We start from the raw sequence: 12,557 nt of genomic DNA, 5'->3' as shown, positions 1-12,557 counted from the left end.
ATGAAGTGGCACGACATTTATTGGATATTTCAAACTTTTTTAACAAATCAAAAACTGAAAAATTGGGCGTGCAAAATTATTCAGCCCCCTTAAGTTAATACTTTGTAGCGCCACCTTTTGCTGCGATTACAGCTGTAAGTCACTTGGGGTATGTCTCTATCAGTTTTGCACATCGAGAGACTGACATTTTTTCCCATTCCTCCTTGCAAAACAGCTCGAGCTCAGTGAGGTTGGATGGAGAGCATTTGTGAACAGCAGTTTTCAGTTCTTTCCACAGATTCTCGATTGGATTCAGGTCTGGACTTTGACTTGGCCATTCTAACACCTGGATATGTTTATTTTTGAACCATTCCATTGTAGATGTTGCTTTATGTTTTGGATCATTGTCTTGTTGGAAGACAAATCTCCGTCCCAGTCTCAGGTCTTTTGCAGACTCCATCATTCTTCCAGAATGGTCCTGTATTTGGCTCCATCAATCTTCCCATCAATTTTAACCATCTTCCCTGTCCCTGCTGAAGAAAAGCAGGCCCAAACCATGATGCTGCCACCACCATGTTTGACAGTGGGGATGGTGTGTTCAGGGTGATGAGCTGTGTTGCTTTTACGCCAAACATAACGTCTTGCATTGTTGCCAAAAAGTTCCATTTTGGTTTCATCTGACCAGAGCACCTTCTTCCACATGTTTGGTGTGTCTCCCAGGTGGCTTGTGGCAAACTTTAAACAACACTTTTTATGGACATCTTTAAGAAATGGCTTTATTCTTGCCACTCTTCCATAAAGGCCAGATTTGTGCAATATACGACTGATTGTTGTCCTATGGACAGAGTCTCCCACCTCAGCTGTAGATCTCTGCAGTTCATCCAGAGTGATCATGGGCCTCTTGGCTGCATCTCTGATCAGTCTTCTCCTTGTATGAGCTGAAAGTTTAGAGGGACGGCCAGGTCTTGGTAGATTTGCAGTTGTCTGATACTCCTTCCATTTCAATATTATCACTTGCACAGTGCTCCTTGGGATGTTTAAAGCTTGGGAAATCTTTTTGTATCCAAATCCGGATTTAAACTTCTTCACAACAGTATCTCGGACCTGCCTGGTGTGTTCCTTGTTCTTCATGATGCTCGATTACACACAGGTGGATTGTATTTATCATCATTAGTCATTTAGGTCAACATTGGATCATTCAGAGATCCTCACTGAACTTCTGGAGAGAGTTTGCTGCACTGAAAGTAAAGGGGCTGAATAATTTTGCACGCCCAATTTTTCAGTTTTTGATTTGTTAAAAAAGTTTGAAATATCCAATAAATGTCGTTCCACTTCATGATTGTGTCCCACTTGTTGTTGATTCTTCACAAAAAAATACAGTTTTATATCTTTATGTTTGAAGCCTGAAATGTGGCAAAAGGTCGCAAAGTTCAAGAGGGCCAAATACTTTCGCAAGGCACTGTATAGATAAGAAATATCACCGATTTCTTCCCTCACCTAATATCAAGACATTAGTAGTAATAGAACATGAATCAAATTAAGTTCCATCTCTGACTTCTAGGAAATAGTATCGTAGGGCAATGAAAAAACATGGACGTCCTAACAAGTCATTTCTCACAGTTCCTTAACCCTCCATTGTCTTATACCCTTGCTCAACTCTAAATGTACCTTTAGGCACTTCATTTGACCTATATACTAGGCGGTGTCAGAGGAAGGCCCAAAAAATGCTCAAACACTCCAGTCACCCAAGTCATAGACTGTTCTCTCTGCTACCGCACGGCAAGTGGTAACGGAGCACCAAGTCTAGGACCAAAAGGCTCCTTAACAGCTTCTACCCCCCCCCCCCCCCCCCCCCCCCCCCCCCCCCCCCCCCCCCCCCCCCCCCCCCCAAGCCATAAGACTGCTGAACAACTAAACTAATCAAATGGCCAACGGACTATTTACATTGACGCTCCCCCCTTTGGTTTTACACTGCTGCTCCTCGCTGTTTATTATCTATGCATAGTCACTTTACAAATTACCTTGACTAGGTACCGGTACCCCCTGTATATAGCTTAATTGTTATGTAAATGTATTGTGTTACCTTTTTTTTACTTTAGTTTATTTAGTAAATATTTTCTTAACTCTATTTATTGAACTGCCATGTTGGTTAAGGGCTAGTAAGTAAGCATTTCACGTTAAGGTGAAATACCAGTCGTATTCGGCGTATGTGACAAATAAAATGTGATTTGATTTAGACCTGAAGAAAAACATGTATAGGGTAGGTATTAGTAATTCATATAACTTGGGCCCCTTCCTATTTGGGACTTGAGCCCCTCTCACTCTCTCTAGCCCCCTAGCTCACCCCTTGTACTCCGCGTTGTCGTCTATGGGAGGCAGTGGGGACTTGATGGGGTGGCCCGACGCCGACATGGACTTGACATGACGCGGACGGGTGGAAGTGACAGCTGAGGCTGCCCCTGACGATGGCGAGGAGCCACTGGCCGAGCCTGACATCTCAGTCAGACTGAGAGAAAGACAGCGAGAGAACGAGAGACAGAGAGCAGGACGGTGAGAGAAATAAGGTGAAAGAAAGGGGTAGAGAGGGGACAAGAAGGGCCACAGGAGGAAGAACACGAGGAAAGCAGGAGAGAGGGGTAGAGAGGGGACAAGAAGGATCACAGGAGGAAGAACACGAGGAAAGCGGGAGAGAGGGGTAGAGAGGGGACAAGAAGGATCACAGGAGGAAGAACACGAGGAAAGCAGGAGAGAGGGGTAGAGAGAGGACAAGAAGGATCACAGGAGGAAGAACACGAGGAGAGGGGTAGAGAGGGGGCAAGAACAGGGAGAGAGTCAGTTCTAGAGTCACACTCCAACGCCTACGTATTTAGGCAGGTAAACATTGTCAACAGCAATCAAAGCTGCAAACGTTATCAACAGCAATCATCCCCATCGCCCTCCTCACCTGCTGTCCTTGCCATTGGGAATGGCCGTGTAGTGATCTGTGCTCGACCGCTCACACACGTACGTGTTCCTCCTGGTCATAGCGTTGCTGTTCTATGGGTCACACACACGCACACAGATACGCACACAGAAACACACAGCCTTTAATTACTTAATTCACAATGTAGACTATTTCTGTTCTGACCGTCCCACAAAATAAAGACCATAATGGAAGCTAAGCATCTCGTGACTAGTTATGACTAGTCTGATGGGTTCTAAATTACTTTGGGAATGACTAACTTTCCTGTACATTTTGGGATAGAAAACTACTTTGTGCCAGTCGTCCCCTGCTTGTTTGGAGGCAGAAACCGTAGCCCTCTGAATATTATAATACATATCCTGCATAGCATTTTGACCCCCAAAAGGACACTTTGATCTCTCACCCCTGAGGCGGTGGATGACTTCTTCCTCTCCTGTGCCACCAGCGGCGAGGTGGGCACGTCAGCCTTGGAACCGGCCGTGCCAAGCTTGTGGGCGGCATCGCCCTTGTCGCTCTCCACGCTGTTGGCCTGCGCCCGCTTGGTGTAGGACATAGACGGGGGGATAGAGGGCGCCACTGAGGAGCCACAGAGCAATGACAACAGTATGGACTTTATTTTTTTAACAAGGAAGTCCCATTGTGGTTTCCGCAGAGTTAGGGCAAATATCATGTAACTTCAGTCAATGCAGAACATTTATATAATAATGATAGTTGAACAGTTAAAACTACATTTGTGTGTTTTATTGACTGGCATCCACCTAAAATTCCTACTGGTGTTAAGTAAATTAAACATTTCCATTGGATGTACTATATTAGGCCACATGTAAAGAAAGCTCTGCTTGCACGTGTTGCACACGGTTCAAGTGTAAAGGGAACTTCCTGAGGCTAATAAGTTCAACTTAAAGGGATATTTCAGGATTTTGGCAATGAAGCACTATCTACTTCCCCAGAGTCAGATGAACTTGTTCAGTTTGAAGGAAGTTGCCAACTACCATTAGCGCAATTGTTAACTACCGTTAGCACAATGACTGGAAGTCTATAGAGCCCCACAGTGGAGGTGTCATAATACCCATAACACCTAGTAGTCAAACAGGGAAATGATTCCAATCATTTCTCCACAAGTCATTTTTACCATTGGGAATTGTAGAAACACTTAAAATAGGGGTTGTGTTTCGTGTAAGCTAACCCTGGCGTGACGTTTTGATAACTATGTAAATTGCTCTCGGACAAGATGACTTATATATTCCATTTACTCTCGGATTCAAAAATACTCCTTAACGTCAAAGTAGACATCATGCAAGACTACAAATCCCTGCATGCCTCTGCACGTCATCTCTAGCTGACAACTTTGCTAGGAGTGTCCCCTTTGGTAGTGTCAATTTAAAACTTGCACAAGACATTTCACAGAATTGCCTATTTAAAGAAATCTAGCCAATTTATTCATTACTACATTTAGCTAACATAGTTAATCCACAGAATCTTACCTTTGCCTCGACTCATCAGTCTCATCCAGATCACCATGGCATTTGTAGTTCTTTATGATAACCACATTAGCAGCTAATTGGAATGTCATTTTTGGGGGGTAAATACAGTCAAATATATTGATAAAAGCCACCTTGTCCTAGAGAGATTAACACGGTAATCAAAACATTACGCCAGGGTAAGCCTACACGAAACACAGTCCTTATTTTAAGTGTTTTTACAATCCACTATGGGATAGATAATGAAACAATTTCCTTGTTTGTCCGCTAGGTTTTATGGTTATTGGTTTGTACTGCGGTACTCTATGGGAAGAGAGTACCGCAGTAAACAAGGGCTCTCCAACCCTGTTCCTGGAGAGCAACCCTCCTGTAGCTTTTTTTAATCCAACTCCAGTTGTAACTTACCTGATTCAGCTCATCAACCACCTAATTACAGTGCTTTCAGAAAGTATTCATACCCCCTTGACCTAATCCACATCTTGTTGTGTTACAGCTTAAATTATCCCCCATATCCATCTATACACAATACTCCAAAATGACAAAGAGAAAACATGTTTTTAGAAATGTTTTCAAATGTATTGAAAAGTAAATATATACAGTTGAAGTCGGAAGTTTATACATGCAGCCAAATTCATTTAAACTCAGTTTATTCACAATTCCTGACATTTAATCCTAGTAAAAAATGACCTGTTTTAGGTGAGTAAGGATCACCACTTTATTTTAAGAATGTGAAATGTCAGAATAAATAGTAGAGAGTGATTTATTTAAGCTTTTATTTCTTTCATCACATTCCCAGTGGGTCAGAAGTTCACATACACTCAATTAGTATTTGGTGGCATTGCCGTGCTTCACGGATGGGATGGTGTTCTTCGGCTTGTAAGCCTCCCCCTTTTTCCTCCAAACATAACGATGGTCATTATGGCCAAACAGTTCTATTTTTGTTTCATCAGACCAGAGGACATTTCTCCAAAAAGTACGATCTTTGTGCCCATGTGCAGTTGCAAACCATAGTCTGGCTTTTCTAAGGTGGTTTTGGAGCAGTGGCTTCTTCCTTGCGAGCGGCCTTTCAGGTTATGTCGATATAGGACTTGTTTTACTGTGGATATAGATACATTTGTACCCATTTCCTCCAGCATCTTCACAAAGTCCTTTGCTGTTGTTCTGGGAATGGTTTGCACTTTTCGCACCACAGTACGTTCATCTCTAGGAGACAGAATGTGTCTCCTTCCTGAGCGGTATGACGGCTGCGTGGTCCCATGGTGTTTATACTTGAGTACTATTGTTTGTACAGATGAACATGGTACCTTCAGGGGTTTGGAAATTGCTCCCAAAATGAACCACACTTGGAGGTCTCCAATTTTTTTCTGAGGTCTTTGCTGATTTCTTTTTGATTTTCCCACGATGTCAAGCAAAGAGGCACTGTGTTTGAAGGTAGGCCTTGAAATACATCCACAGATACACCTCCAATTGACTCAAATGATGTCAATTAGCCTATCAGACACTTCTAAAGCCATGACATAATTTTCTGGAATTTTCCAAGCTGTTTAAAGGCACAGTCAACTTAGTGTAGTGTAACTTCTGTCCCACTGGAATTGTGATATAATTGTTGGAAAAATGACTTGTCATGCACAAAGTAGATGTCCTAACCTACTTGCCAAAACTATAGTTTGTTAACAAGACATTTGTGGAGTGGTTGAAAAACGAGTTTTAATGACTCCAACATAAGTGTATGTAAATTTCCGACTTCAACTGCATATCTATCCTACCCTGCCTTTCTAAGGTCTTCGAAAGCAGAGTTAACAAACAGATCACCGACCCTAATCCCAACGTACATTCTCTGCTATGCAATCTGGTTTCCGAGCTGGTCATGGGTGCACCTCAGCCACGCTCAAGGTCCTAAATGATATCATAACCTCCATTGATAAGAGACAATCCTGTGCATTATTCATAGACCTGGCCAAGGCTTTTGAATCTGTCAATCACCGTATTCTTCTCGGCACATTCAACAGCCTTGGTTTCTCAAATGACTGCCTCTCCTGGTTCACCAACTACTTCTCAGACAGAGTTCAGTGTGTCAAATCGGAGGGCCTGTTGTCTGGACCTCTGGCAGTCTCTATGGGGTACCACAGGGTTCAATTCTCGGGCCGACTCTTTTTTCTGTATACATCAATGTCGTCGCTCTTGCTGCTGATCCACCTCTACGCAGACGACACCATTCTGTATACTTCTGGCCCTTCTTTGGACACTATGTTAACTAACCTCCAGACGAGCTTCAATGCCTACAACTCTCCTTCCGTGACCTCCAACTGCTCTTAAATGCAAGTAAAATTAAATGCATGCTCTTCAACCGATCGCTGCCCACACCCGCCCGCCCAACTTGCATCACTACTCTGGACGGTTCTAACTTAGAATATGTGGACAACTACAAATTCCAAGGTGTCTGGTTAGGCATCTCCAATCCAAAATTAAATCTAGAATCGGCTTCCTATTTCGGCAACAAAGCATCCTTCACTCATGCTGCCAAACATAACCTCGTAAAACTGACCATCCTACCGATCCTCGACTTTGGCAACGTCATTTACAAAATAGCCTCCAACACTCTCCTCAGCAAATTGGATGCAGTCTATCACAGTGCCATCCGTTTTGTCACCAATGCCCCATATACTACCCACCACTGTGACCTGTATGCTCTCGTTGGCTGGCCCTCGCTTCATATTCGTCGCCAAACCCACTGGCTCCAGGTCAGCTATAAGTCTCTGCTAGGTAAAGCCCCGCCTTATCTCAGCTCACTGGTCGCCATAGCAGCATCCACCCGTAGCACGCACTCCAGCAGGTATACATCACTGGTCACCCCCAAAGCCAATTATTCCTTTGGCCGCCTTTCCTTCCAGTTCTCTGCTGCCAATGACTGGAACAAACTGCAAAAATCACTAAAGCTGGAGATTTTTATCTCTCTAACTTCAAGCATCAGCTGTCAGAGCAGCTCACAGATCATTGCACCTGTGCATAGCCCATCTGTAAATAGCCCATCCAACTACCTCATCCCCATACTGTATTTATTTAGCTCCTTTGCACCCCAGTATCTCTACTTGCACATTCATCTTCTGCACATCTATCACTCCAGTGTTTAATTGCTAAATTGTAATTATTTCACCACTATGGCCTATTTATTGCCTTACCTCATTTGCACACTGTATATAGACTTTTTTCTATTGTGTTATTGACTGTGTGTTTGTTTATTCCATGTGTAACTCTGTTGTTGTTTGTGTCGCACTGCTTTGCTTTATCTTGGCCAGGTCGCAGTTGTAAATTAGGTCGCAGCTGGAATTTGTTCTCAACTAGCCTACTTGGTTAAATAAAGGTGAAAAAAAGAAAAGCTCTGTCAAGTTGGTTGTTGAGCTAGCCAGCCATTTTCAAGTCTTGCCATAGATTTTTCTAGCCGATTCAAGTCAAAACTGTAACTAGGCCACTCAGGAACGTTCAATGTCCGTCTTGGTCAGCAACTCCAGTGTATATTTGGCATTGTGTTTTAGGTTATTGTCCTGCTGAAAGGTGAATTTGTCTTCCAGCGTCTGGTGGAAAGCATACTGAACAAGATTTTCCTCTAGGATTTTTCCTGTGCTTATCTCTATTCCCTTTTATCCTAAAAAACCCGATGCAGCCACCACCACGCTTGAAAGTATGAAGAATGGTACTCTCGTATTTTCCCCAAAAATAACACTTTGCATTGAGGACAAAGTTAAATTCTTTGCCACATTTCTTGCAGTTTTACTTCAGTGCCTTACTGCAAACCAGATGCATTTTTTGGAATATTTTTTATTCTGTTGAGGCTTCCTTCTTTTCACCCCGTCATTTAGGTTAGTATTGTGGAGTAACTACAATGTTGTTGATCCATGCTCAGTTTTCACCTATCATAACCTTTAAGCTCTGTAACTGTTTTTAAAAAAGTCACCATTGACCTCATGGTGAAATCCCTGAGGGGTTTCCTTCCTCCCCGGCAATTGAGTTAGAAAGGACGCCTGTATTTTTGTAGTGACTGGGTGTATTGATACGCCATCCAAAGTGTAATTAATAACTTCACCAATGCCAGTGACACACAATTTAATTTAATCCATTTTAAATTCAGGCTGTAGCAACAAAATTTGGAAAAGGTCCAGGGGTGTGAATACTTTCTGAAGGCACAGCAAGGCGAACTACATTAGGGTTGGAGTGAAAACCTACAGGACCGTAGCACTCCAGGAACATGGTTGGAGAGAGCCCTGCTGTAGACTTCCAGTCATTGTGCTTACGCTAGTTAGCATTGGCTCGCAAAAACTAACTATATATATACTGGACACAGAGACATAAAAATGCCAAAATCCATAACTCTTTAAGCTACGATTAGCCAATATATTATAAATATATTTTCTTTAATAATGGTGGTAAAACTCAAGTCTTGTGCCATGAGATTCGAGATGGTCGACAATGCCGTCCTTACCATGGTCGCTGAAGCGCCGCTGCTTCTGGTTGGCCGATATGCTGCGTGTGACCTTGGAGTGGGCAGGCGATTGGCTGGAACTGTTGTTGGCCTCGCTGCTGGGCCGTGACCTTTGACACAGGTTGCTATTGGACAGCGACTCGCTCCCCTCAAACTGTCCAATGAAAGGAGGGGGGGGGCATTTGAAAAAACAAAAGAATCATTGCACACATTATAACGTGGTGGTCATGTAGACTTAAAGGTAGACTGCAATATGGAATCAGTGGGGCGAATTCCTGTTTATAGAAATCAACAAGAAAATTCTAACCTACCAAGACCGCCACTATTGGCTCTTCCCATGCTTCAAGGGAGGGCGTACATTGGGAAGAGGAAATAGTGGCAGTCTTGGCGGATTAGAATTTTGTTGTTGTTGATGTCTGGTAAGCAGGAAGTTGCCCACTGTGTATGATTATTTCAGTCTAAAGTATAGCTTTAAAACACAGTTTAAACTATAATTTTGACCTCATGGACTGTCAGTCCTTGATCCATATCTACTAATAAATATTTGAGTGTGGTTGCCCCTTCCCTCAGCTTTATAGCAAACCAAGTGGTGGAGCTGCCGTTTTGTGGTTTTTAAATAAAGGAGTAAGTCTTTAATGTGCGTATCCATAGGATACACATGAATTGTTTGTTTGTGAAGTCTGTCATTATTATGGCTATAGCCCATGTCTCACCTCGGCTGGTTTCCTGCCCAAAAGGAGGTAAGTGGCCATGGTCTCATCGTACTTCTGTCCTGTTAACGCATCTGTGATGTCCTCTTTGGGGAAGCCCATGGTTATCATCAGTTCTGTAGGGAGAGAGGAGGGAACATAACACAATGAATGAATGGCATGAAAAGGGTAGTAATATAATGTAACACCTGAAGTTCCCTTAAGAATAATAACATTATTGTATTTTATCATATTGTGGCATGGAATTGATATTTTTCATAAAATATAGCGTGTTACAAAACAGCCCATAAGTGAGGAAGGGAGAGAATCCAATCAGACTTTTATGATATTGGGCGTGTGTGACTGACCTATCCGTTTGGTGTCGTTCCAGTCGGGTTCCGGTTCCTGATGGGGCTTCAGCTCCTCCTCCTCATGGCCCACGTTCATCCAGCGGTCTCTCATGATTTGCTGAGGGGCAGACAGACAGTTAGATGGACCAATGGACAAAGAGAGACAAAGATAGAGAGGACTAAACAGCTTCAGCATAGTGAAAAACATGATACTTTGTACATCTGTATGCCCAAGTTGGATTTAGTAAGATGTAGAAGAAAAAAAACTGAGCAACACATCAAAGTGTTCCAGCGTCTAGAAGCCATCTGTTTAACATGTCTTCTTTAGTTCCATGAAAGCAAAGTGTGGACGTGAACTAGAGATTTCTATATCTACATGTCTGTATGAGCATGCACATGTGGTATGTGTTTGAGTCTATAAGCGTGTGTCCATGCATGTGTGCGTGACCGTACATTCGCGTATGTTTCAGTGTGTGTTGCTCGCACTCTCTTACCTCCAGGCTGCTCCGTTTGCCAGGGTTGAGCACCAACAGTTTCTTCAGCAGGTTTTCACAGTCTGTAGACATGTAGAACGGAATACGATACTTCCCTCGCAGCACTCGCTCTCTCAGCTCCTATGGAGGGATATAGAGAGTAGAGGTTTTGGGTTAGTCTCTAGACATGTAGAAAGGAATACGATACTTCCCTCTTAGCATTCTCTCTCAGCTCCTACACAGGACAATTAACAATAACAGTGGATGAGACTTTTTGGCCAAAGGAAGAGAAAGACTACCACTCAACACTTTATTTGGCATGAAAATGTTAAATATGTAATTGGACCATGTCAAATAGTGTGACCAAAAACAGTGTTTTGTTTTGCAGTACTGTATAAGGCCTACGTAACTTTAAGTGTGACAAAAAAAACTTTCTAGCAATGAGAACTGTGGAACAACTGAAACAGCAGTATTTGACTACGGTAGCAACTGAAGGAGAATGATGTGTTCCACATCAGAAATAAAGTGTTTCCACACACACCTCCCCTTGGGAGAATCAAAGGGCATAAAGGATGACCTCCAGACTACCGTTCATCTCGCTTTATCCTTACATCTGTTCCATACATCCATCCCATGCCCCACCACACAATCAAGTATGTTGGCCTATCAAAAAAAAAAAAAAAAGTGAGAATAGGCATTGGTCTGAAGCCGAAAAAGGAAATTCACATGAGCACCACAATGCCTATTCCATCCATGCTATACCAAGGTTTTCTAGCACACAGCTTTGACCTACTACAGTGTAGGCAGGTTGCTTCGGATTCAAACGTCCTCAAACAGCCTGATTCATACTCTTAGAGGAGGTGCTTTCACAATACCGTGATTTGTAACGCAAAAACACAGTGTGGTGAAGAAAGTAAAAGTGCAATATGTGCCATGTAAAAAAGCTCAAGTTTAAGTTCCTTGCTCATAACATATGAAAGCTGGTGGTTCAATATTCCCAGTTAAGAAGTTTTAGGTTGTAGTTATTATAGGAATTATGACTCGTTGACTATTTCTCTCTATACAATTTGTATTTCATATACCTTTGACAATTGGATGTTCTTATAGGCACTTTAGTATTGCCAGCCTAATCTCGGGAGTTGATAGGCTTGAAGTCATAAACAGCACTGCGTTTCAAGCATTGCAAAGAGCTGCTGGCAAACGCAGGAAAATACTGTTTGAATGAATGCTTACAAGCCTGCTGCTGCCTACTACCGCTCAGTCAGACTGCTCTATCAAATCATAGACTTAATTATAACATGAGCTTTTGGTCATTAATATGGTCAAATCCAGAAACTATAATTTCGAAAACAAAACGTTTATTCTTTCAGTGAAATACGGAACCGTTACGTATTTTATCCAACGGGTGGCATCCCTAAGTAAGTCTAAATATTGCGGTTACATTGCACATCCTTCAATGTTATGTCATAATTATGTACAATTCTGGCAAATTAATTACCGTCTTTGTTAGGAAGAAACACAGGTTGCAACAAGCCAGGCGGTCCAAACGGTTGCATATACCCGGACTCTGCTTGCACTGAACGCAAGAGAAGTGACACAAAGTTAATATTGCCTGCCAACATGCTTTTATTTTACCAAATTATGCAGGTTTAAAAAAATATAATTCTGTGTATTGACTTTAAGAAAGGCATTGATGTTTATGGTTAGGTACATTTGTGCAATGAATGTGCTTTTATTGCGAATATGCTTTTGTTAAATCATGAGGCGGAAGGTAACCTAGCGGTTAGAGCGTTGGATTAGTAACCGAAAGGTTGCAAGATCAAATTCCGGAGCTGACAAGGTAAAAATATGTAATTCTGCCCCTGAACAAGGCAGTTAACCCACTGTTCCTAGGCCGTCATTGAAATTAAGAATTTGTTCTTAACTGACTTGCCTAGTTAAATAAAAGGTAAAAACAAAAGTAATAATTTATATAGATTTTTTTAAATCACCCGTTTGGCGTAGTTGAATTAGGCTGTGAATCGATGATAATTTAACAGGCAACGCAGGACAAGATAGTTAACCTAGTAATATCATCAATCATGTGTAGTTAACGTGATTATGTGAAGATTGATTGTTTTTCATAAGATAAGTTTAATGCTAGCTA

At 42.2% G+C, this 12,557-nt stretch overlaps 1 protein-coding gene across 4 annotated transcripts in view; it reads right to left on the bottom strand.

Annotated features, from left to right (window-relative positions):
- LOC139364526 (serine/threonine-protein kinase MARK1-like) overlaps positions 1–12,557 on the bottom strand; it is a 97,154-nt gene that overhangs the window by 5,852 nt on the left and 78,745 nt on the right. For all 4 annotated transcript variants that reach the window (XM_071101320.1, XM_071101323.1, XM_071101319.1 and 1 more), the window contains 7 exons: positions 10,433–10,552; positions 9,957–10,056; positions 9,613–9,725; positions 8,900–9,053; positions 3,345–3,517; positions 2,924–3,015; positions 2,324–2,485 (listed from right to left, as the gene is read on the bottom strand). In XM_071101320.1, coding sequence (XP_070957421.1) covers positions 2,324–2,485; positions 2,924–3,015; positions 3,345–3,517; positions 8,900–9,053; positions 9,613–9,725; positions 9,957–10,056; positions 10,433–10,552 — 914 coding nt within the window. The remainder of the gene's footprint in view (positions 1–2,323; positions 2,486–2,923; positions 3,016–3,344; positions 3,518–8,899; positions 9,054–9,612; positions 9,726–9,956; positions 10,057–10,432; positions 10,553–12,557) is intronic.

This window comes from Oncorhynchus clarkii, chromosome 13 (genome assembly GCF_045791955.1).
Source record: "Oncorhynchus clarkii lewisi isolate Uvic-CL-2024 chromosome 13, UVic_Ocla_1.0, whole genome shotgun sequence".
Taxonomy (NCBI): domain Eukaryota; kingdom Metazoa; phylum Chordata; class Actinopteri; order Salmoniformes; family Salmonidae; genus Oncorhynchus; species Oncorhynchus clarkii.
The sequence above is the reverse complement of the archived record's forward strand: the minus strand, read 5'-3'. Positions and strand labels throughout refer to the sequence as shown.